Genomic DNA, 26,894 nt, shown 5'->3' on the forward strand with positions numbered 1-26,894 from the left:
ATTTAAGGTGGAACGGGACAATTCAAGAAGCTGGTGAATGAGTAGCGACTTCAGCCTCAGAAAAAGGCAAACGCTGAGAGACATTTTACAAGAAAATATTCCACTTTTGCAGAAAAGTTTCCTGCCGGAGACGCGAGAAAAGCAGTTATACCCGATTTAAAGCTTAAAGAAGAGCAAAGTAAGTCTGTGTTTTATATATTTATTATAATTATTATTATTATATTTTTGTCTATACTAGCACATTAACATATACTAAGATATATTTACAGCCAAGATGGTAAAATGGACATAAAATGTTGTGGCTCTCAAGGTGGTTTGATCTTTGTTGAAAAGACAAGACTCTTCTTAACATTTGGGTTGGGCCTAAATAAAACATCAAATTATATATATTAAAAAAAGTCTTTATTTCAGTTTGGTCAAGAATTTTATTTCGGTGTATCATCATCAAATACTGTTTTCATTTCAACAGAATAATGTAGTGATTTCGCAACAAAAATCATTTAACAGTTATCCACAAAATACATCTGAATCTTTTTAAATCACCCACATGGAGAATGTCCCTCCTGCACTTACTCTTGGCATTCAGTGGAGATCTTCAGCTCTTTGGTTCGTCCCAGGAAAACTCTCACCAGAGCTCCGAAATTCCCTGACCTGGGGTTGTTCTCAACTAGAGACAACAGAACAAAAACAGCTCAAGTCTTTGATTAGAAGACCGAAAAGAAATGCTGACTCCAGAGCAACAAATGTCATCTCAGCTACTCAACAAGCACACGGCACAGAGCCCTAAAATTACAGATTTCAGTTCCAGCAAACACTGTGTATAATTTGGTTGTGTTTCATTTTTCTAACTTGTGTTTCCATGAGAAAGCCACAAACGGCAGCTGTATTGCGATTTATGAAAACAAAGAGCAATAAACCAATGAATAAAAGAAATACGAAACACACTTAGGGTTTTGGCAAAGGGAACCACGGCCTCCTCCAAGAGTTTAGCATCAGCACTGAAACAGAGAGAGAGAGAAAAAGATTCATCAGAAAAGATCACCAGAATTTGAGTAATACAATTTATCTCTTTCTGCTATTTTCCACTCTCCACCACTCATTTGGGGCACAAATCCAGGCCACCAAAGGCCAGAGCAGGACAGTGTGTGGCCCATTTATTCGAATGATCTTCAGCGCAGGCCAACAGCAGCAATTAGAGGTTGTATAAAGGGGGTCACTGAGAAAGCCACTGTATTTTTGAAAAGCCCACTTTAATTAAAGTGATAATAAATAAATTAATTCATTCATTTTGAAACTAAGTTAAATTAAGTAAGCAGGTAATACTCCAAAGGCATTTGATCAGCCAATACATGTTTGAGATGTCTACAGTGCAAACAGAGCCATTTTATTTACTACCCAAAATTACCAGTGAACCTACACATGTCTTGAGTTTTTATATGTATTTGTATTCAGGTATTCAAGTATCTATATGTTGATGATGGTAAACTGGGGGAAAATCTGAAAAAATAAGTTTCTTCAGGGAAAATTTTGCCTTTTCCCCCTGCATGTACCTCTCCACCATGAATGTACTTTAAAATACAGGGTTCAAAAAGATTCATCTGATTTCAAAGCGCCACGTTTTTACAACCGTGAGGCACCTAGGAACCAATCACAATCCAACTGAAAGAGGGGGTCATAGAGTTTCTGACTGTCAGTATGGCAGTGAACCTCCAACAGCTCAGAGCATTCATCGTTGGCACCAACAGTTCCAAGACAAAGGTCACCAGCAAGACCAGATCTCACACCGTGTGACTTTTTGTGGGGGTATGTTAAGGACTCTGTTTATGTGCCACTCCCAACAACATTGGATGATCCCCGAAATCACACTGAAAGAGCCGTGAGTACAGCGACACCCAACATACTCAATCGAGTATGGGATGAATTTGACTGTGGCGTTGATGTTGTCTGTACAGCTGGAGGAGGTTCATACTGAGACCTTGTAAAATTACATAATCAACTTTATGCTCATTTAAACCATTTACAGTTTACTGCATTGTTCTGTAATGATTTACAAGTGAAATACATTCATCTGATTTCAAAATGATCTTTTTGAATCACCCTGTATTTTTGAGGGGCCAAAACATTTCCAAAACTATCATAAATCAAGGTTTGTGATAATCACAAAGTTCACAATCACAAGTTATTTGGGTAATAACTTTCTGTGATGGAGCTTTTAGTAGAATTCAACTCTTCAGACATCTGGTTCCTATCATCACCACTGTGATTAGTTTTGTATGTTTTTCTAGAACAGAGCCTTTCACATCAAACCACTCCGAATAACTTTGCATACATCTTAACTATTTAACTATGCAGACATTTTGAAAAATCTGCAAGCTTTAATAGTATTGCTTATGTGGTAACCAACACTGCATGACATACTGATATCTGTAAACATGAAGTGTGCTGTAGCTAAAAACAGTAGCAGCCAAGTAGCTCCAGTGCAAAACAAACTTCGGATGCTAAACATGTCTTGGCTGACTGACAACATTCTTGTGCATAAATTGGGTAAACTGGATTATTTTTTGGTAAATTATTGTTTTTATTCAACTTTTAACTTCTGCTTTCATTTCGATGGCTCAATACCTCTAATTCACCCTGTGCTCTAATTTGGTAGCTAATGCCTGTCCAGCGTGCAGTCAGCTCACAGGGCCATACACTCTCCAGCCTCATTCAGACATCCCTCCGTCCCTCCGGCCCAGCGGCTCCTGCCAGATGAGGTCATTTGGCAGCTGAATGGAACTGTCGCAGTCGATTATAAAGTCCGTCGCATGATTAGGACGGCGGTGAGCAGGATGTTTAATTTAGAATATTTTCCTCTGATTGTTTATCATTAATATGCTCAATAAAGCTTGCTAAGTCACAACCCAGATGGGTGAGTTCACCATCCGGAAAGCAAGTTGGCTGGATTTTTGAAGGATATGGTAAACAGAGCATGGTTTAAAAAGAAAATAAATAAAATAAATAAATATTTCCTTGACAGCCAAAACAGTTACATGCTCACTCGCCCTGATCTCTCTCTCTCACTCTTGGCCTCCAGGTGAAAGGCTGCGAGACGAAGGAAAGGAGGTGAGAAGGGGCAGAAACAGAGACATGACAGCTGCCCTGAACTCTACAGCACAAGGAAATGAAGCAATGCAGCAATGGCGGGGCAGAGAGAGGCTAAGAAAACCCTGAAGCTGTTATTAAAGGGAAATCATGACATCATCTGGCTAATTTTCCTCTAACAACAAGTAAATATTAACCCGTGATTAATTCACAAACATTTAAGCATGGCACCTGTTTCAGGTCAGTGGCAGGACATGAGCTAATTTCCAACACTGAAAAAGTTCAATTTTAAGACTTTGTTCTAAGATGAGCTAACGGCTAAATGTAAAAACAAGCCTTTATATACACAGGGTTCAATTAAGAACTTATTCAGTCTGTTTGTCATACTTAGGAAGTGTAGACACACACAAACAAACAAACACACACACACACACACACTAACTGCAGTGCTGAAAATGCTTCTACACCTTAAAGCTTTCCTTCATTTGAGAAATATAACTAAAGTTCAGCCTTTTGTATCTCAGAGCGATGCAGAGAAACGTGTTAATGCATTTGTTATAAGCAGAGTTGATCACTGTAATGCTCTTCTTGCTGGGCTTCCTAAGAAAACAACACATCCTCTACAACTCAAAACGCAGCAGTACGAATCCTAACAGACAAAACAGAGAGATTATATCACTCCAGCTGTGAAAGAACTGCACTGGCTGCCTGTATCTGTAGGATAGATTTTAAAGTTCTGCTGCTTGTTTTTAAGTTATTATGCTTCTGGAAACTGTGGAACTCAATTCCACCTTCTACTAAGTTTTAAGAATTATCTGAAAACGTATCTCTTGTATGTCACTTTGGTATTTCTTTTTAACTTTATCCATCTTGTCTATAACTGTAAAACAACATCATCTGTCTATAAAGCACTTTGAGCCGCCACCGGTACGAAAAGTGCTCTATAAATAAAGATATTACTATCATTATTATTAGTGATAGTAGTAGTAGCAGTAGTATATTAAACTGAGAGAAAGACGAATATGTACTAAAAAAGGTGTTTCTCAAGGGTTTTAGTAAAGGCTATGGCCACACTGTTAAAAACGAGAGGTCAGCTCAACTCAAAATGATATAGTAACCGATTACATGGCTTTTCTTGAGTTGACTCAACTTGAGGGCACAAGAGTTCACCCAACTCAAACTTCTTAGGTGAGTCAAAAGTTCTCTTAAGTCTTCTAGTTCTGCATCTCAGTTGGGTAAATACAATGAAAATTTTTATACTCAGCTTCCTCACCAGTCAGGACTCTCTCCATCACACAATCCTGCTAGACATTTTTCCTCTTGGGTGTGTACTTACGGATGGCTATGGCATCGCTGGGGCTTAAACTCACAATCTCCTGTTGGAGTGACGGCTTAGTCCACTGCACCGCTCAGGAACACGTGAAGCAACTCAGATTTTGTGTCTACAAATGTTTAATACACTGAAGAACGTATTTGTTGTTTTAACTTTCAAGTGTGCCATCGTCTCATGTGGTGCAGCTCTCTAATAATTCATCCCAACATCAGGACGTTGTGAGTTTGAGTCCCATCAATGCCATAGCTGTCCATACTCAGAAGCCCAGGAGGAAAATATGCCAGATGGGACTGTGTGATAGAAGGAGCGCCAGCTAGTGGGGAAACTGAGTTAGAAGGAAAAAAATAAAAATAATAATAAAAAAAAAAAAAGCTAATTCGGTTTTGTTTATCTATCTGAGATGCAGACCCAGAAACAGTAGCTGGGAGAACTTTTGACTCAACTAAGAAGTTTGAGTTGTGTGAACTCTGGCGTCCTCAAGTTGAGTCAGCTCAAGAAAAGCCATGTAATCAGTTACTATATTATTTTAAGTTGAGCTGACCTCACATTTTTTTACAGTGCATATATATAAACATGACAACTTGTACTATGTGAATGCTTACATGGTTCTTTGCATGGTAAAATGGTACTTCTCTATGATGGATAACCTATTGTGTGTGGTTCTTTAAAGAACTTTTTTAAACAATAAGCTATGCAGCACTAAAACAGGTAAAAGTATTGTTTTCGGTAATATACAGAAAATGTCAACCAGTCATGGATTTCAAATATATTTCAAATAAATTCACTATTCAAGTAGGCTACTCTCGCAAACATACACTCTCAGAAATAAAGGTGCGAAACTGTCACTGGGGCAGTTCCTCTCTTGTCACTAGGGTGGTACCCTCAAGGGTACATCTCAGTACCTTTAGTCAGGGAACATAACTGAACCATAATCCAATGAAATTATATTTTTTAGGTTATACTGACTCCACACACCCCGTCTCGTCTCCAGGCTTCTTATTTTATTGTTCTGTTTTAAAATATTAGATTATGAAAAGGTACAAATACGAACTTTTCACCTGGAATCAGACTTTAAAACCACTGTTGTACCTTTGAGGGCACATTTACATTGTTTGTACCTTGATGAACGAAAAATCGTACCTGCACAGAACCTTTATTTCTAAGAGTGTAAAAAAGCTCAGTATACCTCAGTACATGTTGGTAGGCTATCAGTCAACAACATAGGTACATATTAGCCTGCTATAATTGCAATTCAGTATTGTACTATGCTTTGATACTTTCTGTCTTGCAGCATTTTTTTTTACTTTCATCTTTGTATTTGTTAAGCCTTGGATCATACAGAACGAGGAACCAAGAAGCTTAATTTCCTCCCACGTCATTCAGACGAAACTATGCAGGCACATCCGCATTGTGCACAGACAATGGACAGCTGCTGATTGGTCCGCGGTGCACAACTGTTGCATGTAATATGCATAAGGCTGAAACCAGGGATGGGGAAGTAGCTAAGTAGCTTTGTAGCTAACTACAAATTTTTGTAGCTAATAGCTGTAGCAGCGATAGTTTTATGAAATATAGTTAAAAGCTGTAGCACCTACAAATTTGTGTGTAGCTATAGCGATACTTTTCAGTACAGTTTCACTACAGGCTTTAGACAATCCGCGCAAAATCTGAACCACACAACGCGGCCATTCACTGGGCTGGTGGCGACTGTGCAATCCTGACTGAGCCGCAGACAGTTCGAGCAAACGGTCACACGCTGATCACCCATTACTAGTAGGCTTAGCTCAGAGGTCCAAACTGAAATGTTAAGAAGAGCCATATTGTCTTTTCAACAAAAATGAAATCACCTTGGAAGCCACGACATTTTATGTCCGTTTTACCATCTTGGCTGTAAGTATGTCTCACTATGTGCTAATGCACTAGTTCAGGCTAAAAATATAATCTAAACAAAAACGCAGACTTACTTTGCTCTGCTTTAAGCTTTACCTCAGCCGCTTTTCTCGCATCTCAGTCAGGACACTTTTCCGCGAAAGTAGAGTTTCTTGTAAAATGTCTCGTAACGTTTGACTTTTTACGAGGCTGAAGTCGCTTCCCTTTCAGCAGCTTCTTGTTCTAATTGTCCCATTCCACCTTAAATGGTGCCTGAGGCACCAGAAAGTACTGCTGCGCCATTAAAGGTGGAACGGGAAAATTCAAGAAGCCACCGAATGAGAAGACGTCAGCTTCGCGACTTCCTGTTTGACAGTTTCTGATTGCAGATTAAACGAGTAAGGAAACCAACTGAGTGCTTATAAATGCAAATAAGTCCATTAGTCTCCAAATTACCCATGTTCGTCTTAAATCTTTCTCTTTGCCGTTTTCTAAACTAGCTACAATTTTAAATGCCGTGTCTTGTTCACATTTTCAGTTGGGCTTGTTTGGTGTGGAGATATACAAACATTCTGACAATCGCGCTTTGAAAGTAGCTAAAAAGTAGTGCACTACTTTTCAAAGAGTATCTAAAAAGTAGCCACTACTTTCTCTGGAAAAGTAGCTGATTTGTAGCTAGTTACAAATTTTGGGAAAGTAGCAACAAATTAGCTAGCTACTAATTTTTTAGTAGCTATTCCAACCCTAACTGAAACCAGCTCAACTTTTCTTGCACCACACACTATCCCACAATCCCGCACATTTTTTTACTACTCACTGTTGAAAACGAATGGGGGCGCAATTTCGGATGAGGAGCTCCCACACAGTGGACACATAAGAGTGCAGGAGAAAGGTGCTGTGAAAACTGACTGAGAAGTTGCTAGTATTAACTGTTATGGTGATGAGCAGCCACTCAGTCAATATCTGCCGCACCACCTTCTTCTTCTAAACACATATTTCACATAATCTTCAGAAATGTTCCAACGAACTCAGTTTCTTCTGTGAAACACTTTCGCCCTCAGTAAGTAAGGGTGACACTGTCTGTAATGGAAAGAGCCAGGCTCTGTGCTCACCTGCAGGTGGGGCTGGTGAAGGTGAAGGAGATGAGCTGGTTCCAGAAGGGCTCGTTCTCCGAGATTGACTCTGGACCAATCAGAGTGCGGATGCTCTGACTCTCCGACAGGTCGCTCACCTGACTGGTGTTGGCACCCATCGCCCCAGGCAACCACACCAGGCTTCTTCAGAGCCTCATCACCCACTGCTCCAAACCCTGCAGAACCAAAACAGCTTTACTCAAGCGCTTCAAGCACATTTTCACCTTTTCATAAAACATATATAAAACAAGATAACAAGATATAAGACAAATACTGATACATTAGCGCTGTGGTCTCCAATCCTGGTCCTAGAGAGCTACTTTCCTGCAGAGCTTAGTTCCGAGCACAGTTTGCCACACCTGCTCCAGTTAATCAACCTCTTCCCAGGTCCCTGACTGGCTGGATCAGATGTAGGGACTGGGCAGTTTATTGGATAGAGGTTAAATAACTCTGCAGGAAGTTGGCTAGAGACCACTGCATTAAATATATATTTACATATATGGATAAAAGTGTCTGCTAAATGCTGTAAATGTAAATTTATATGCATCTGTATCGACAGATACATATGTGTATATCAGCAATGGCCCAGAATTCCCAACAGGGCAACCCTAGTTCATTTTATTTTATTCTTTGATACTGTATTGAAATAGTTGCAACCTCATAGGCTCCTCATAGCATATAAAAGGCAGAAGTGGGGGGAAATATCGATTCTTAGATGGATCGTGATGCAGACGTGGACAATTCTGAATCGATTAGGCAATTGTCAAAAATTGATTTTCTAAATTTTGATTGATAATGTTGACGGAACGCAAAAGGTGGAACTTGGAAGTGCAGACAGTCAGACAGTCTGTGGCGGCACACAACAAAGACACAAGATAGATCAGCGAGAAATCCTCCCTCTGCATTAAAAGCTAGCTTATGGAAGCACTTCGGCTTCTATAACGTTGAAGGGAGAAAAGGACCTGGACAAGAGCCACACTATATGCAAGCTGCGTCACACTAAACTAAAATATTTTGGAAACACGACAAACATGAGAAACCATATTACACGTTTCCACCCAGAGGAGGAAGAAAAATGCCCCGTTGCAGACGCTGCCAACCAGAGGACCATCGGGCAAGCAATGTCAAAGCTTCCACCCCATTCGGAACCCAGTCTTTGAGAACCAGGGCTTTCGTGCTATGTTGCACACTTTGGAGCCGAGATGTCTCGAAGATATTTTAGGGATACAGCAATATCTACTCTACAACGAGACCCACTCTGCAACTCTACAACGGGACCAAAACTGAAGATCTACAATGAGACCAAAACTGAAGATCTACAACGAGACCAAAACTGAAGTTATGGAATCACTGAAGAAAATCGGTAGAGTAGCTGTAATATGATGCGTGGATATCCATTGCCACATATAGTCTTATGCCACCATCACTGTGCATTTTATCACAGATTAAAAAAGAAAAGCATCGACAGTCGTTTTATAAATCGTATCGCAGCCCTCTGATCATAATCCAATCGAATCGTGAGGTGCCTAGAGATTCCCTTCCCTATTGAAAGGCACTTTAATTGCGACTTATAACCTCTGACTTTCATCGACCAACACAAACAGTTACTGAAGATAAACAAAATAGCCCAATATGAGAAACAAAACTATTAACCACTTGTAAGCAAATGTATACAGATAATAAACCTATGGGCTTTTTATCTCTGCGGCTGTCCAACAGGGAGTTAATATAAAAGCCTGTAAACTAATCCTGTTCAAAGTACCATACAATCTACTTTTCTTTCAGTCTGGCAGGAACAGGAAATGAGAATGCTGTTTGGTACAGCTGTATTGCTATTTTGTGACAGTGGTTTATGATCCATCCTCTGACCTCATGTCAAATTTTTCCCTATTTAACCACAATACTATTAAAAACTAAACCAAAGATTTGTGCACAGTGTAGGGCAATACATTATCACTATATATTGTTGCTGTTCCATAAAGTGAATGAGAAAATGATCAGAGCAGGGACATCCATAATTTTAGCTCTTGTCTGTGATCATAAGTACAGCTCAGGCCAAATTCACCAAAGACCTCGGAGCAGGAGGACTGTGTGCAGACTGGTTTTGCATTTTAACACCATGAATAAGATGTAATCTGACTTTACATCAGCAACAGTTGTCTTTTTAAAAAAAGTCACACAAGCAGCTGAGCTGTAATTACCATCTTTGTTTGATGTATCGACAAGTACTGTATGCAGGTCACAGCTAGGATACAAAATACTGACATGCATTTTTCATCCTTTAGACCAGAGTGGTTCAAGCTTTTTGCCCTGGGGGGCAAAATCGTTAACTAACAATTTGTTAACCTTAATTTTTTTCCATGGTGCCACCATCTATGTACAACCCCATTTCCAAAAAAGTTGGGACACTGTACAGAACGTAAATAGAAATAGCAAGCAATGAAATGCAAATCATGTAAACCATATTTTTAAAGGAAAATACTACAAAGACAACATATCAAATGTTGAAACTGAGAAATTTAATATTTAAAAAAAATAATAAATTATGCACATTTTGAATTTGATGCCAACAACATGTTCCAAAAAAGTGGGCAGGGTTAACCACTGTGTTTCATCACCTCTTCTTTTAACAACACTCTGTATTTGGGAACTGAGGAGACCGACTGCTGTAGTTCTGAAAGTGAAATGTTTCCCATTCTTGTTTGATATAAGATTTCGGTTCTCATCAGTTCGGGGTCTCCTTTGTTGAATTTTTCATTTCATAATGCGCCAAACGTTCTCAGTGGTGACAGGTCTGGACAGCAGGCAGGTCAGTTTAGCACCCAGACTCATTTCTTTCGGAGCCACTACTGTAATACATGCAGAATGTGGTTTGACATTGTCTTGCTGAAATAATCAAGGCCTTCCCTGAAAAAGACGTTGTCTGGATGGCAGCGTATGTTGCCAAAACACATATATATATATATATATATATATATATATATATATATATATATATATATATATATATATATATATATATATATATATACACACATATACATATATACATATATATATATATATATATATATATATATATATATATATATATATATATATATATATATATATATATATAGTTCAGCATTAACGGTGCCTTCACAGATGAGCACGTCACCCATGCCATGTGCACTAATGCCCCCTATACCATCATGAATACTGGCTTTTGAACTGTACACTGATAACAAGCTGAGTGGTCTTTAGCCCAGAGGACACAGTGTCCGTGATTTCCGAAAAAAAAATTCAAATGTTGATTCGTCGGACCACAGGACACTTTTCCACTTCCCCTCAAACCATTTTAAATGAGCTCAGGCCAAGAGAAGCTGTCAGCATTTCTGGATCCTGTTTATTTATGGTTTCTTCTTTGCGTTTTAGAGTTTTAACTTGCTTTTGTGGATGCAGCAGCAAACTGTGTTCACAGTGGTTAAAGAAGTGCTTCTGAGTCCATGCAGTGATTTCCATTACAGAATCATGCCTGTTTTTAATGCAGTGCTGCCTGAGGGTCTGAAGATCACAGCCAGCAAATACTGGGTTTTGGCCTTTTCCCTTGCATTCAGAGATTTCTACAGATTCTCTGAATCTTTTAATGTTATTATGTACTGTAGATGATGAAAAGAAAAAAAGTTCTTTGCTATTTTAAGTTGTGAAACGTTATTCTTGAATTGTTGCACTATTTGATCGTGCAGTCCTTCACAGAGTGGTGAACCCCTCCTCATCTTTACTTCTGAAAGACTCCGCCTCTCTGAGATGCTCTTTTTCAAAACCCAATCATGTTACTGACCTGTTGCCAATCAACCACCAGGTGTGTTTTTTTAGCACTACACAACTTTACCAGCCTTTGGTTGCCCCTTCCCAACTTTTTTGGAACGTGTTGTTGGCATCAAATTCAAAATGGGCATTTATTTTTCACAAAACACAATAAAATTTCTCAGTTTCAACATTTGATTTGTTGTGTTTGTACTATTTTCAATTAAACACAGGCTTTAAATAATTTGCACATAATTGCTTTTTGATTTTATTTACATTTTGCACAGCAGCCCAACTTTTTTGGAAAAAATGCTGTTGTATATTTTTTAATTATTCCAGCAGTTTCCTTTAATATTAATGGTCTGAAAATCTTCTCTTGCCCATGTGCCACTGCCTGTTCTGCTCATAGCTGACTTGCATTCAATGTCAATGTGTGGTGTCAAGGGTGTCAAACAAATAAATGCATATCTAATATCAAACAAGATATATGAGAAGTTTCAATCAGGTTTTCGTTCTAACCGTAAGTACTGGGACAGCATTGGTTCGTGTTGTGAATTACCTGAGGCTCAGCGCTGATGCAAAAAAATCCTTCTAATTTGGATCTTAGAGGAACTTTTGATATCGTTGATCACAAGATTCTAATCCAATGCCTTAAATATATTGTGTTGGACTCTCAGGTAAAGTTTTAGAGGACCTTGCTCTTCTCGTCGTACGTTACCTCTAGGTGACGTTATTACGAAAAAATTTTCATAGCTATGTCGATGACACAAGGGCGTCAAGGGTGATAAAGTATCATGAGTATCATCAGAACTGCATGAACCAGACAGATTCAGACTAATTACAGAGATCCTAAAAACAACAGAAGCAAGAAGAACAACAACAACAGCAACAACCAGTTTACAGTAACTGCATAAACTGTACATTAAGAAGGAGCTGACTGGATGTCAGTCCTTCATGTCATTTTTCACAGCCTTTTTTAAAAAGTAGCGCTAATGTTTTGCTGCGGCATTTGGCCGTTCCAACTTGCTCACAAACATCAGAAAAACTGAACACTCTCATACAATGGATGTATTTTAGAGCTGATAAGGCAAAAATGTAATCTCACAATTTTTCAAGAAGTTTTTATGATATTCAATATAACACAGTATTTATTTCTACTGAAAGGTGATCAAAATTATGAATCCAATGATTTGTATTCAATATTTTACATAATGTGCTGCACTATATCCTATTAAATTTGATACATTGAGCTCTCTTTGTAATGAAATAATAGTTGGGAAGTAATTTTAAGTACTGACAGTTTAAAGTAACTAACTTTCATCATTACAGTGACAGATAGGAGTCCGACCGATAACTGGAGCCGATGTTCAGCATTTTTCTGATTATTGGAATCAGCATGTGAACTTGCTTCCTTGCTGATAAAAGCGTGTTTGGTTATTTATGCGCATATCTAATGCAGATGCGATTAACAACACACACTTCTGTTGCTCCCACAGCGAGAGGAAAAGGTAAAAACGTCACGGTTGAACAACGCTGTTGGCAAAAAGCTCAGAGCGCTCCATCATATAATATCAATCACTCTAGCCAGACAAATGTGACTCACACACTAGGGGGCATTGAGCACACTTGCCCGGGGCAGTGGGCAGCCCTATCCACGGCGCCCGGGGAGCAGTTGGGGGTTAGGTGCCTTGCTCAGGGGCACTTCCGGTCACAAGGCTGGTTCCCTAACCTCCAGCCCACGACTGCCCCATTAAACGGGTCGCTTCCACTGCATCATACAGCGCAGAAAACATCTGATAAACTCAACACGTTCAATTACTGCTTGTTATTGCGTCAAATTCATTTTTAGTTGAACAACAAAATAAAATAAACACATTAATATTCATATTCCCTCATTGTTGTTACGTTTTACAAAGCAGCGACCATTTTTGCTGCATGACTGCTCGATGGTTACCATGATATTTTTTACTGCAGTACATTTACAGGCCAATGCATGTGGTCAGTGTAGGCTTTATACAGTTTCTAGTCTGTATCTATGTAAGCTCCGCTCCTGATGTGTGCCGCTGCCCATTTAAATCCCTCTTATGTCGGAATGGATTCACTCAACCGCTAGTTCAAATGACTACAGGCATCCAAGAAACCTGCCCAATTAAGAGGTATTAACATTTAAAAACTGTTGTAAAGCTGACAGTACAGAGCCGTGCCAAAGGATAAATGCTCTAACCTTTACTATGTGACACTCCTACCTTAGGCTCCTCTACTAAGGTAGGAACTTCCTGCACTGACACATCTAAAAGCCTCAGCACACACCTGTTAAATACACACACCCCCCAGCCTAAAGGGTTTACTGTAGCATTGTCAGCTGCAAAAAGCAAGGTGTAATAGCACCTTCGGTGTTTGTTCACCACACCTCTGCCTCGATTCCTGGTACGTGTTATCTGCTTTAATCACACATAAAAAAGCTACTCACATCACTCACGAAAAAAAAGCTCGCAAAAACCTGGCAGTTTTCAGAATCCATGAATTTCAACTAACAATCCAAGGCCCTGTTCACACCTGGTATCAAGATCCATTGTCAGTGATTTGATTACAAGTGGACACTCAGTACTGAAGGGGGCGATAGAGTACAAATTTAGAGAGGGATCTACTGTTATTCCAACAGCCTCAACAGCTAAACGCGGACAGTAGGGGAGAGCGAGCTGCTTTACCTCTTCTCTTGGAATCTCATATTTTTATGCCATCTTTGCGTGAGAGTCAACTGCTCGTCTGCTATGGCAGTTGAGAAAGCACGCTGGCGGTACAAGACCGCTTGGTCAGGCTTGGCTGTTGTTTTAGCGTCCCTTGCTGTGAGGCTCAAAATGCAGCTCAGAATGCGTTATGAAACGCATCGCGACACATTTTTCAACGCGACTACGCGAGAAACCCCGGCTGCATAGCTCGAAGCGTCTGCGTTCGCATTTCTGGCCTAATTGTCATTACTGCGAAGTTTCTATAGTTATGTTTCTCATTACTGATATTCATCATTTCATCATTTTTTTTAATTAGAAAAAAAATTGTATTTCTTGCAAATGTTGAATCTCTCTTCTTTAATGTTTTTTCTTGTAAACCATGAGGATGTGAACTAAAACAACAAAATGTTATGTGGTACGAGCAAAAAGAAAAAACTCAATGGCTGTTAATGTGTTGCCGTAATGAGACAAAATTCGAAAACACTATATTTTGCAATATATAAAAAATAGGCTACTCCCAACAACAATATTTAGAATTGAAAAAAGAAAAGCTGCAGGAAAAAAACACCATTTACAGATATATCTTCAAACGTGAATGTCTTGCAGTAATGAGAATTTGGTTACGTAAATTGGAAAACGTTAGCCCGGAAAAAACAGCATGCCCAGTCCAGGTAAGGGGAAAGGACCTGCCCAGGTGGAGGAGTTTAAGCATCTCGGGGTCTTGTTCATGAGTGATGGGAAGAGGGGTTGTGAGATCAGCCGCAAGCTGGGACAGGCGGCAGCAGTGATGCGGTCACAGTACCGGACTGTAGTGGTGAAGAGGGAGCTGAGCCATAAGGCAAAGCTCTCTGTTTACTGGTCGGTCTACATCCTAATCCTCACCTATGGCTTTGGGTAATGATCCAAAGAATGAGATCACAAATACAAGCAGTGGAAATGAGCTTTCTTCGCAGGGTGGTGGGCTACACTCAACTTTATAGGGTGAGGAGCTCGGTCATCTGGGAAGAGCTCAGAGCAGAGCCGCTACTCCTCCGTATTGAGAGGAGCCAGCTGAGGCGGTTCGGGCATCTGATCAGGATGCCCCCAGGACGCCTTTTGGTGGGGGTTTACCAGGCACGGCCTACTGGGACGAGACCCAAAGGTCGTCCTAGGACCTGCTGGAGGGATTAGATATCTCTAAGTTGCCCTGGGAGCACCTTAGGGTCCCCGGGAATGAGCTGGAAGAAGCTGTGGGGACAGGGTCATCTGGGATTCTCTGCTATCCCAACTGCTACTGTGACCCTATCTGGATTAAGCGGGTAATGATAATGAATGAATGAATGAATTAATGAAAATGTTACTAAAAATCCATTTAAGGTTGGGTGTTTCAAGCAATTGGTAACAAAGGCATTGAATTGCATACACAGTTTGTACAAGATGGGTCCCAGTAGGCCTGTTTGTGAGAATAATCCATCCGCATGGGCTGCTAACGCAACTTATTAATAAACAGGAGAGGAAATGAAGAAGGAAGCAATGCAATACTCCCATGATGATGCAGCTGATTAGGTGGTTTTGGTGTTCACACTACAAATGTTATATGGTCGTATGTGTCCATGACCACCGCTGAAGGAGGTCCGAGTGATCAGATCACAGCGCATCTCTGAGGCTGGGCCATGGAGCAGCAGAACTCTGTTCTCTGGAGTGACGGAGCTCCATCCCGTACCTTTGGGATGAGCTGAAGTGATCCAGAACTGATCATCCAACATCAGTACCTGACCTCACCAATGCTCTAGTGGCTGAACGCAATCAAATCCTCACAGCAATGCTCCTCAAGCCTTCCAGAAGAGTAGAGGCTGTTACCGCAGCAAAGGAGGACAAACTCACTTTTAATACCCTTCATTTCAGAAGATAAGCTGGATGAGCAGGTGTCCCCAAACTTTTGGACACCGTGCACGATGGTGAACCTGCAGAGGCTGTGCTGAGCAGTTAAGCCAACAAACTAACTCCTCTAATTTCCCAATGGTTCTTCAAGGGTTCTTTAGTAAGGGGAATGGTTCTGTTTAGAACCATAAGCTCTATGTACAACCACTTCATGCTTAAACGGCTCTTTGCACGGTGAAATGGTTCTTCAGACTGATGGAGAATGTGTTGTACATGGTTCTGTATAGCACTAAAAAGGGTTCTTCTACTGTTACAAGCTTGACAATCACAACAGCAGAACCATTTACTAAAAACCCCTTTAGGAACCATCAATAGGAGTGTAGCTAAGCTACCCAACAAGCTAGCTAAACCTGTTCGATAGCACGAAGCTGAAGCAAGCTTCTTGCTCGAATTGTCCCGGTCCACCTTAAATGGTGCAGCAGTTACTTAAAATCGAGCAAGCAGTTGACTTCAGCTTACATGTAACTGCTGCACCATTTAAGGTGGACCGGGACAATTCGAGCAAGAAGTTGACTTCAGCTTACATGTACCTGCTGCACCATTTAAGGTGGACCGGGAAAATTCGAGCAAGAAGTTGACTTCATCTTACATGTAACTGCTGCACCATTTAAGGTGGACCGGGACAATTCGAGCAAGAAGTTGACTTCAGCTTACATGTAACTGTTGCACCATTTAAGGTGGACCGAGACAATTCGAGCAAGAAGTTGACTGCAGCAGTTGTATGTAAGCTGAAGTCAACTGCTTGCTCGAATTGTCCCGATCCACCTTAAATGGTGCAGCAGTTGCATGTAAGCTGAAGTCAACTGCTGCACCATTTAAGGTGTCATGAGAAGTTGACTTCAGCTTACATGCAACTGCTGCACCATTTAAGGTGGACCATTTAAGGTGGACTGAGACAATTCGAGCAAGAAGCTGACTTCAGCTTACATGTAACTGCTGCACCATTTAAGGTGGACCGGGACAATTCGAGCAAGAAGTTGACTTCAGCTTACATGTAACTGCTGCACCATTTAAGGTGGACCGGGAGCAAGAAGTTGACTATAGCTTACATGTAACTGCTGTACCATTTAAGGTGGACCGGGATAATTCGAGCAAGATGCTGAATAGGGGGACAACTTTAGCCTCAAGTTACTGACTGTCAGGCACAGCGCTGGGTGCTGAAGGAATGACGTTACTCTCTTTATTCAGAATCGCCCGCGTCCGTAAAGCTTCACCGCTCCGAAGAGGGATGAGGTCCAGTAACGGACAGCCACCTAACCTAGGTTAGCTGGCGTTAGCACTGAGCTAGCCGTCAACACGCAGATATAAACTGAAGTCAGCTAGCGTTAGCTTAGCACGCTAGCCGGCCTTAAAGTGAACTCACCTGATGAATGTCAGCTCTGAGAGCGCTTATGAACACGATCCCGCGAGCCGAGCCTTTCGTGTATTTCAAACGCTAAACGGGAGAAAAGGACGGCGGGTTTAATAACAGCGCAGTGCGGAATGTATCTGGTTAGCCTGTTAGCATCAGAGCTTCTGCCGAACACGTATGCACGTCGCGGATGACGTCCCACGCAGCTGTACCAAAGCCCCGCCCGCTTAAGTAAACCACTGCTGTAATATATTGTAGAGGCGCTGGGTGGCGCTAGATAAGAGAGAGAGAGAGAGAGAGAGAGAGAGAGAGAGAGAGAGAGAGAGAGAGAGAGAGAGAGAGAGAGAGAAAAAACAGAAACAGTGAGGCAGAAAAGAGGAAGACAGGGTGATAGAAAAATAAACCTGCAAAGTGTTAAGAAGCAGTGGAGACAAAGGGCATGTAGAGATGGAGGGAGAGAGGGAGAGAGAGAGAGAAAGAGAGAGAGAACAGAGGCAGTGAGGCAGAAAAGAGGGTGATAGAGAGAAAAATAAACTTGTAAAGTGTTAAGAAGCAGTGGAGACAAAGGGTGTGTAGAGATGGAGGGAGAGAGAGAGAGAGAGAGAGAGAGAGAGAGAGAGAAAGAACAGAGGCAGCAAGGCAGAAAAGAGGAAGAGAGGGTGATAGAGAGAAAAATAAACCTGTAAAGTGTTAAGAAGCAGTGGAGACAAAGGGCATGTAGAGATGGAGGGAGAGAGAGAGAGAGAGAGAGAAAACAGACAGTGAGGCAGAAAAGAAGAAGAGAGGGTGATAGAGAGAAAAATAAACCTGCAAAGTGTTAAGAAGCAGTGGAGACAAAGGGCATGTAGAGATGGAGGGAGAGAGGGAGAGAGAGAGAGAGAGAGAGAGAGAGAGAACAGAGGCAGCGAGGCAGAAAAGAGGAAGAGAGGGTGATAGAGAAAAATAAACCTGTAAAGTGTTAAGAAGCAGTGGAGACAAAGGGCATGTAGAGATGGAGGGAGAGAGAGAGAGAGAGAGAGAGAGAGAGAGAGAGAGAGAGAGAGAAAGAAATAGAAAAAACAGAGACAGTGAGGCAGAAAAGAAGAAGCGAGGGTGATAGAGAGAAAAATAAACCTGCAAAGTGTTAAGAAGCAGTGGAGACAAAGGGCATGTAGAGATGGAGGGAGAGAGTGGGAGAGAAGAAGTGTAGTGAAGAAGGGTTCAAAAGAGGGGTGCAGTGAAGTGTGAAGAGCATTAACGAGGGCAGCAGACAGCAGCCTGACCCTCTGAGACACTCAGACACACACCAGACGACTGCACAGAGCCTCAGGGTGGATGTGTGTGTAATACAGATACACATGCAAACTCTAATGCACAACAAGACCTTCCAATTAAAGGGGAATTCCACTGATTTTTCAAAATTTCTGCATAATTCAGTCGTGGAGATGTAAACAAAGTCATTCAGATTGGATTGATGTGAAATCTCTCATTGTAGAGACTCAGATTTCTTTACAGTGGTGGTGATAGGATCAACACCAATACAGCCATTTTATTTACTATGCAATATCAGCTTTGAGTCTTTATATGTAATGATGATGATGAAACACTGGTAAAACTGGAGAAATAAGTTTTATTTGGGGAATATTTTGCCTTACAACATCCTGTATATAGTACTCCACCAAGAATGAATGAAAAAATAAGCTTGTGGTTATTACATCAGACGGCATATTCATAACCATTTCATCTAATAGCTTTCTGTAAGCCAAGACATGTTTGAGATGTTCATGATGCAAAAACCCTGATAGCAAGAGGATAGTGGGCCTCTGTTGGCCCGCTGATGGCAAAGCGGGCAGTCCGCTGGTGTTTTGCTCAGCGTTTTCCAGGCGGTCCACCTGTGGTTATGCAGAGTAATGAACAAAATTCCACTTATCATCACTCATTTTCCACTCACAGCCCAATTTACTTATTTTTCCTTCCTTCCTTTCTTTAGTTATACTTTGTAAATTAGTTTAGTAAATAATTTAAATCTAGCACAGTGTCAGCAACAACATTCTCTATAAAATCATTTTATATCAGGCCTAGTCATTATTTTTTTTCTCTAATATTTGTCTAAGGTTATTTTCTAAAATAAAAAGCTGGGTCCATTTAAAATCTGTTGGAAGAGAATAATAACTAGTTAAAGCTTGTAATGCTCGTAGTGGGGTGCCGACTTTATCAAGCCAGCAGACCGATATATGCTTGCTGTCTGGGTATAGCCATTTTATTTACTATCCAAAATGACCAGTGAAGCTACACATGTCTTTTGAGTATTTACATGCTCTAGTATTCTGTATTAATATGTTCATTATGGTAAAATGATGTAAAATCTAAAAAGATAAGTTTTCTTCTGGGACTATTTTGCCTTAGAACAGCCTGCATGTACCTATCCCCCATGAACGTATTTAAAATATTTTTGAAAGGCCAAAACATTCCCAAAACTGTCTTAAAACAAGGTGTGTAAGAACAATTCTGGGTAACAGCTTTCTGCAATGTAGCTTTTAGAGGTATTAAACACTTCAGACGTCTGGTTCCTATCACCTCCACTGTGAACAAATCCGACTTGACAAAATTCTCAAGAATTGAGAATTTCACATCAAACCACTCTGAATGACTTTGTTTACATCTTCTCTCTGAAAAACCGGTTCCCCTTTAACAGAAAGTGAAACTATACAGTTAACTACCGTTCATTTTTTATATACCATATTAATTTTCCATTGTTATTTTGATTTAGTTTTTAGTGCAGTAGCTAATATGTACTGAGTGCGTCTATCATCATATACTCTATTAGACACAGATGAAACAGAAATGACTGATGACTACATAAAGATTGTGTTCTACATGTTAATACTTACCACTAGATAGTGTATATATTGGCAATGTTGCATGTAAGGCCCACTGAACTGAAGCAGGTCCAAAATGAATGGGAGTGAATGGATTTTATTTCTTACATTCTTGCCCAAAAAAATCTAAAACATACTTTGCACCCAAACCATTCAGAGCTTTTAAAAAATAATAGTGCCTAATATTTCATTCTAAAACTGGTAATTAGCAAATACAAATACAGGATCCTAGAATGTCTGCACACAACGAGGAGCATAAAGAGGGGAAAAACAGCCAAGGCTAGAATTATGTGGGAACCCAACTTACCTCTGTGAAAGCTCCCTTCATCGCTATGGGTGTAAAAATGTATTGGTGCATTGTGAAACACTGAGCGCGTTTACATTATTGTACTCAATAATCCGATAACTGCAGAAAGTCAGATTTGTCAGTAATCCGATCAACACATTTACATGCACATGAGTAATGAAATAATGGGGAAACTCTGGATCTACATGAGTCAGACAGTAATCAGATTTCTGCTTTGCAACCAGCCAATAAACTCAGAGAAGACATGAATTAAATGCAATGTAAAACTCAAACTTCATGCTGCGTTTTTTTTTGTAAACATCGCACCACTTTACCTGAACATATGAACATACATCATCTATGTATGATGGACAACAAGCTGGACTGGAGCTGTTACACTCTCACATGTGTACAAGAGAGGCCAAAGCCGTCTCTACTTCCTGAGGAGGCTGAGGTCTTTTGGAGTGAGCACTAAGCTCCTACGGACATTCTACCAGTCTGTCGTAGCGAGTGCTTTATTCTATGCTATGCTGGGGCAGCAGCATTAACAAAAGTGCTCTGAACAAAATAAACAAACTTATTAGGAAGGCTGGCTCTGTTGTAGGAGTCAAGCTGGACTCTCTGGAGGTCCCTGCATGCTACACTGGATAACAGAGAAGCACATTCAGTGGCCGACTGTTTCAGCTGCGCTGTGTTAAAGAGGCCGTGTGAGATCTTTCTTACCCACTGATATACGGCTCTACAGCGAGTCTCCTTACTGCAGAGATGGTACTGATCTTCTGCTGTCTGAACTGAGCTGAACCACATCACTGTATCACCTCTCCTGTTAATACACACTGTGCAATACATCGTAACCTGCTACTGTAATAACACTTTACACTGTAATACTGCTGCAATTCCTAGTTATGTCTATACTCATTATGCTTTTAGACTACCTCATACCACTTAGTGCCTGCTACAATGTAAATACAACAAATCTGTCTCATATGCTATGTAAATATGCAAATACATACATATACATACGTCATCTAAACCACTTATCCTTATGGGTCGCAGTAATATACAAATAGATATACTTTATTTCTACTCTCTTATACTTTAACTTATGTCTATTTTTATTTCTATTTTTTATTTTCTGCATAGTATGTGTACGTTAATGTGAAATTATATGTCTTGCTGCTGAAACACTGCAATTTCCCTTCGGGATCAATCTATCTATCTATCTAGAAGATGAAGAATATTTAAATCCTTCACTTCGTCAAGCATGTGTTTGGTTTCAGCGTCACTCCAAAAGTGTTTTGCTGCGTCTCACAGCAACACTGCCTGCTTATTTCCGGTACCACGGTTTGTTTTGCGCATGCGCAGACTGAGAAATCCGAAAGAAATCAGAGTAAGAGTTCACATGCACTGAGAAATCTGATTACTGAGCTAAAATCCAGCTCTCTTTATCGGATCGGACTTCTTAATCGGATTTCTAGATCTTACTCCGATTTAAGACATCAGAGTATGCTGTTTACATGATAAAATTGCTTAGTATAAGATCTCATAACATTTTTAACTTCTTTTCTGTTCCCCCTTTACTGCTATAATGAGCTCCACTCTTTAAGGCAGGCTTTGCAGTAGATTTTGGCTGCAGGCTGCTTTCATTCAGCCACAAGAGCATTACATTACTACAGTCACTGATGTCGGGTGATCAGGCCTGGCTCGCATTCCAGTTTATCCCAAAGCTGTTGTTCCCAAAGTTCCTCCACACTGAACCCTGCCAAACATTTCTCCCTCACTTTGTTCTTGTACTAAAGTTGCTTCCAGAGGGAGTTTGGAACTGGGTTGTAAGAGCTGAAACCGTGTATAGCTAATTTCGTATGTACGTTGTGCATCAGCAGGCACATTCTGGCTTGTCTGGCTTACTGCTTCACAGCAGAGCTGTTGCTGCCCCTAGATCAGGGGTCGGCAACCCAAATGTTAAGAAGAGCCATTTTGTCCCTTCAACAAAAATCAAACCACCTTGAGAGCCACAAAATTTTATGCCCATTTTGCCATCTTGGCTGTAAATATGTCTCAGTGCTGATGTACTAGTATAGACAAAAACTATATAAACGAAAATCCAGACTTACTTTGCTCTGCTTTAAGATTTAGCTCAGCTATTGCTGCTTTTCTCGCATCTCCGGCAGGAAACTTTTCCGCAGAAGTAGAATAGTTAATTGTAAAACGTCTCTCAACATTCGACTTTTTGTGAAGCTGAAGTCAGCTTCTCATTCGCCAGCTTCTTGTTCAAAGTTGTGAAGATGAAGTCAGTTTCTTGTTCTAATTTTTCCATTCCACCTTAAATGGCTTCATTTTCACGATTTTTAGTGTTTGACAGTTTCTTGTTGCAGATTAAATGTATCAAGAAACCAGCTGGAGTGATTATAAATGCAAACCAGTCCATTCGTCTCTAAATTATTAATGTTTGTCTTAAACTTTTCTTTGCCATTTCGTTAGCTACAAGCAAGGCAAGACTGTTGTCTACGCTGCTATGGTGACCAGCAGTCTGCACGCAAACCTTCAGGGTTAAAGTGTGAATTAGCAGTTCTACATTAACTCCAGTGTTTAAGACCATTTATTGTTAAACTGCGTTGAACGATCAGCAGAGCTTTATTTTACTGCAAAGGAGGATTATTTTATTTTTACCTACAAATCTAATTCTGCTGTGGAGCCACAACAGGGCAGTAAAAGAGCCGCATGTTGCTGACCCCTGATCTAGACATTGCCACTTTAAAGTACCAGCACTTACAGTTGTCTAGGGCAGCTGTAGCGAGGCAGAAATCCGATGAACGTCATACTGTCTCTTAGTGGGCACATTTAAATCTCTTTTTCTAACGTTCAGTATCAATTTTTTTGTTATGAGAATTTGCAGAAATATGTTTGTTGTCTAGTGCTGTTGCCTCACAGCAAGAAGGGCCTGGGTTCGATTCCCGGCCGGGTGACCAGGGTCGTTTCTGTGTGGAGTTTGCATGTTCTCCCCGTGTCTGTGTGGGTTTCCTCCGGGTTCTCCGGTTTCCTCCCACAGTCCAAAAACATGCAGTCAGGCCAATTGGACATGCTAAATTGCCCCTAGGTGTGAGTGAGTGTGTGATTGTGTATGTCTGTCTGTCTGCCCCGCGATGGATTGGCAACCTGTCCAGGGTGTATCCTGCCTTCCGCCCAATGACAGCTGGGATAGGCTCCAGCACCCCACCGCGACCCAGAAGGATAAGCGGTTTAGATGATGGATGGATGGATGGATGGATGGATGGATGTTTGTTGCCTAGAAGCAACATTGTGCGACAATGGAATGGATTTAGCCAGTCACAAGCCAGGTCTCGCCACTTAAGGGAACACAGCTCTATATAATTTCTTCTTATTGTCGCACGTTGCCTCAAGGTAACATACTTCAAAAGGACCCCTGTACACATCTTTTTATTTATTATTTTTTTAATGTGGTTTTTTAATTTAATAATTGGGTCCAAAAAAAATAAATCAAGAATCATTTTATTCAAGAAAAGTGAATAGAATTTTTAAAAATTGCTTTCATAATGTGTGCAGTAGAGGGTTAAGATAAGAAATAAGACTGAGACCATGAAATACGGCATCTTTAGCTTTATAATCACCGTAGCACACAAATATTCCATTAATTCTTTATTTATATTTATTTGTACAAAGTATATTACAATACAGTACATTAAAAACAAACAACGTTCTGTAAAAAGTAGAGTTTTTTAGAGAATAAGGCACTGATGTTGCAGGTAATTCAGCAAACTGTTTCCATTCAGAAAACAAAAACACACAACAAACAAGTGTTTCACATAAAGGGTATTCCAATATGGCAGATTGAGTTTAGCTTAGTATAAATATGTAACAGTTTTCTGTTAAAATGAGAGCCCTCCCTTTACCAAATGTATAGATATGAATAGATTGGGATTAGAGTAATCTGAGTCTGTATCTTCCTGATCCAAAAGAGGACCGTTTTTAAAGGGATAAATGGATGACAAAGCGTAGAGAGCAATAAACAAAGAAATATAGCAAAGAAAATGACACAAATCACCTCTTGAGGAGATCACAGCTTGGAGGATCTTAGGAGACATGAAACTCTCAGAATAGAAGAGACGGAAGTGCAAAGGGTGCAGCAGTATCACTGTAAACACGTGTTCATCACGTTAAAACCACCTTCTAAGACATCACACACAAACACCCAGCCATCCCTTAAGGCAAAATGCGTGACCACCATTCTTGGCAAAAACAAAACAAACAAACAAACAAAAACGTGTAGAGAAAATTAGAGCGACGGCACTCCAGCCTTTGCTTACTCTTACAGTGAAGCTCCGAACTTCTCGCAATGGAGTGCTGGCATAAGCTCGTCTGGATAGAGATGAAATTATTCAAGAACATATTTAAAAGATGACTACAGAGGTTTTCAAACTAATCTCTGTCTGCCTTAAAGGGGAATTCCACCAATATTTAAAAATTTCGTCCGAACTTATCACAGTAGTGGTGATGGGAACCAGGAAAGCAATTACATGACATGGTTTTGAATACACTGCCTGGTCTGTTTTGTGTTTGTTTTTAATGTAAAACCCATTCAGCATGGAGACATGCAGGGTGTTCTAATGTAAAATAGTCCCCAAGAAAAAAAAAATTGTTGTAAGGCGAAAGAAAGTTCATTTTTTCTGATTTATCACTGTTTTATCATCATAATTACATTTAAAGCTGGACATTAAAGCTCCCTCACAAAGTTATTACATAAATGGTTTGATATACGCTGCCTGATGCCTGAGACGTTGTTTTATGATAGTGTTGTGATAAAGTTTTGGCTTAAGATGTATTTTAATCCCTTTATTTTAATCCATTCATGGCAGAGGGGTACATTCAGGGCGTTGTAAGGCAAAATAGTCCCCAAAGAAAACTATTTTTTTCAGATTTATCACTGTTACCACCATCAACATTACATATAAAAACTCAGAAGACACATGAAGGTTCACTAGTGGTTTTGGATAGTGAATAAAATGGCTATATTTCTGGTTCCTATCACCACCACTGTAAAGAAATCAGAGTCAATATGTTTCTCAACAATGGGACATTTCTAATCAAGCCACTCTGAATGACTTCGTATCTGAACGACTGAACTACGCAGAAATGTAGAAAAATCAGCGGAATTCCCTTTTTTAACACACTTGTACATTTACAAGCGTGTTTTGAGTCAACAAGTTTTCTGTTCTTTTACTAAGTACAGAGAAAATGCATGTAAATGACTGTCTGTGGGAACCAAGCATACGCTACAGATCCGTCAGATAGAGATTAGGTTGAAAACTCTTGGACTATTCCTTAAATTAAAGACACGTAATCTCACCAAAAGACTCTTCCTCGCCCAAAACAGGCTCAGCACACCACCCGCAACTGAACAATGAAGCAATGCCACATCCAAAAGGAACAGGCTTAGTTAAGATGTGCAAAAAGCTGAGAGGCCCGTACCTTTTAGGATGGGTGCAGAACTAAAGATGCATTGTGTAGGAATTAATAAGTAATATGTCTTTCGCTTCTAGAGTCCACTGTAATAAACAAAACAAGATAAAGTCATGTAAAGGCTATCAGGTCAATGAGCCCACAGCTTTTAGAGCAGCATATCATTGCTGTTGGAACAAAATCTCCATTTTTGTCGTTTTTCAGTTTTTGTCATAATTTGAAAATCCCTGTTTCTCTTTACACTGTGTGTAAATTTCATGATGAATGGACCAAAAGAAACGACCCAAAGTGACTTGGAAAAAATTCTGGTTCCATTGACTTACATTAAAAGTAAAGTATGTTTTTTCCTTCTTCTGTAAAGTTACCATTTCGGAGATACAAGGTTTTGTTCCAACAGCAGCGACATTTAAACAGATTTGTTGTGTCTTTTTTGGAAAGCCTTCAGGAACAAAGGTGTAAAAGCCTGTTGGTGACTCATTTAAAAAAGTTTGCAACTAGGGATACTGGGCCAACAAGAATAACGGCTGTTTTCATACAAATCTTATCATTTAATGGCACTTTTTGGCATAAATACGAACAAAATCTTACTAAATAGTTCTACTCTGTACTGTAATATGATCTGATTATTGTATCATACTGACCCCAAATATTTGTTATTTTGTAATATAACTTTTACTATAGTGATTTGAACAAATTATTCACCAAAAATAAGCCTTTTTGCCTTATTTATCCTGTTTTTGTACAAAAGGTACCCAGAAATCGTACACAATGCATCTCTAAAAGGTGAAAAAAATAAAATCCTGAGAAACAATTCATCATATAGTGTATGGTTTTAAAACCAGTAGTGGTGTCCAGGTCGTTTTTTGCAAGTGAGATTCATTGAGAACTTGTCTTGTTCTCTCCCCTTCCTGTAAACTCTGGAAATATAAGCCCTTCTTTGTTGCTTTTTTTTATTATAAATTATTCCCACTGGCTCAACCTGCACACCCTTCCTCTTCAGTCAGCCTGTCCAGTCCATTACGCCTGTAGGTCACTTCCTGTACTCCCTTTCCTTATGGGCTCTG

The 26,894-nt window shown here is 40.1% G+C and overlaps 1 protein-coding gene across 1 annotated transcript in view; it reads right to left on the reverse strand.

The window, feature by feature from the left end:
* Positions 1 to 17,403, reverse strand: part of dym (dymeclin) — a 168,318-nt gene extending 150,915 nt beyond the window's left edge. The window contains exons 1-4 of the mRNA XM_036589130.1: positions 17,221 to 17,403; positions 7,399 to 7,595; positions 946 to 998; positions 574 to 667 (exon numbers count right to left, since the gene is read on the reverse strand). Of these exons, the coding sequence (XP_036445023.1) occupies positions 574 to 667; positions 946 to 998; positions 7,399 to 7,538 (287 nt within the window). The 5' untranslated portion in view covers positions 7,539 to 7,595; positions 17,221 to 17,403. The remainder of the gene's footprint in view (positions 1 to 573; positions 668 to 945; positions 999 to 7,398; positions 7,596 to 17,220) is intronic.
* Positions 17,404 to 26,894: the final 9,491 nt, after the last annotated feature.

Source organism: Colossoma macropomum, unplaced genomic scaffold (assembly GCF_904425465.1).
Source record: "Colossoma macropomum unplaced genomic scaffold, Colossoma_macropomum, whole genome shotgun sequence".
NCBI classification, from domain to species: domain Eukaryota; kingdom Metazoa; phylum Chordata; class Actinopteri; order Characiformes; family Serrasalmidae; genus Colossoma; species Colossoma macropomum.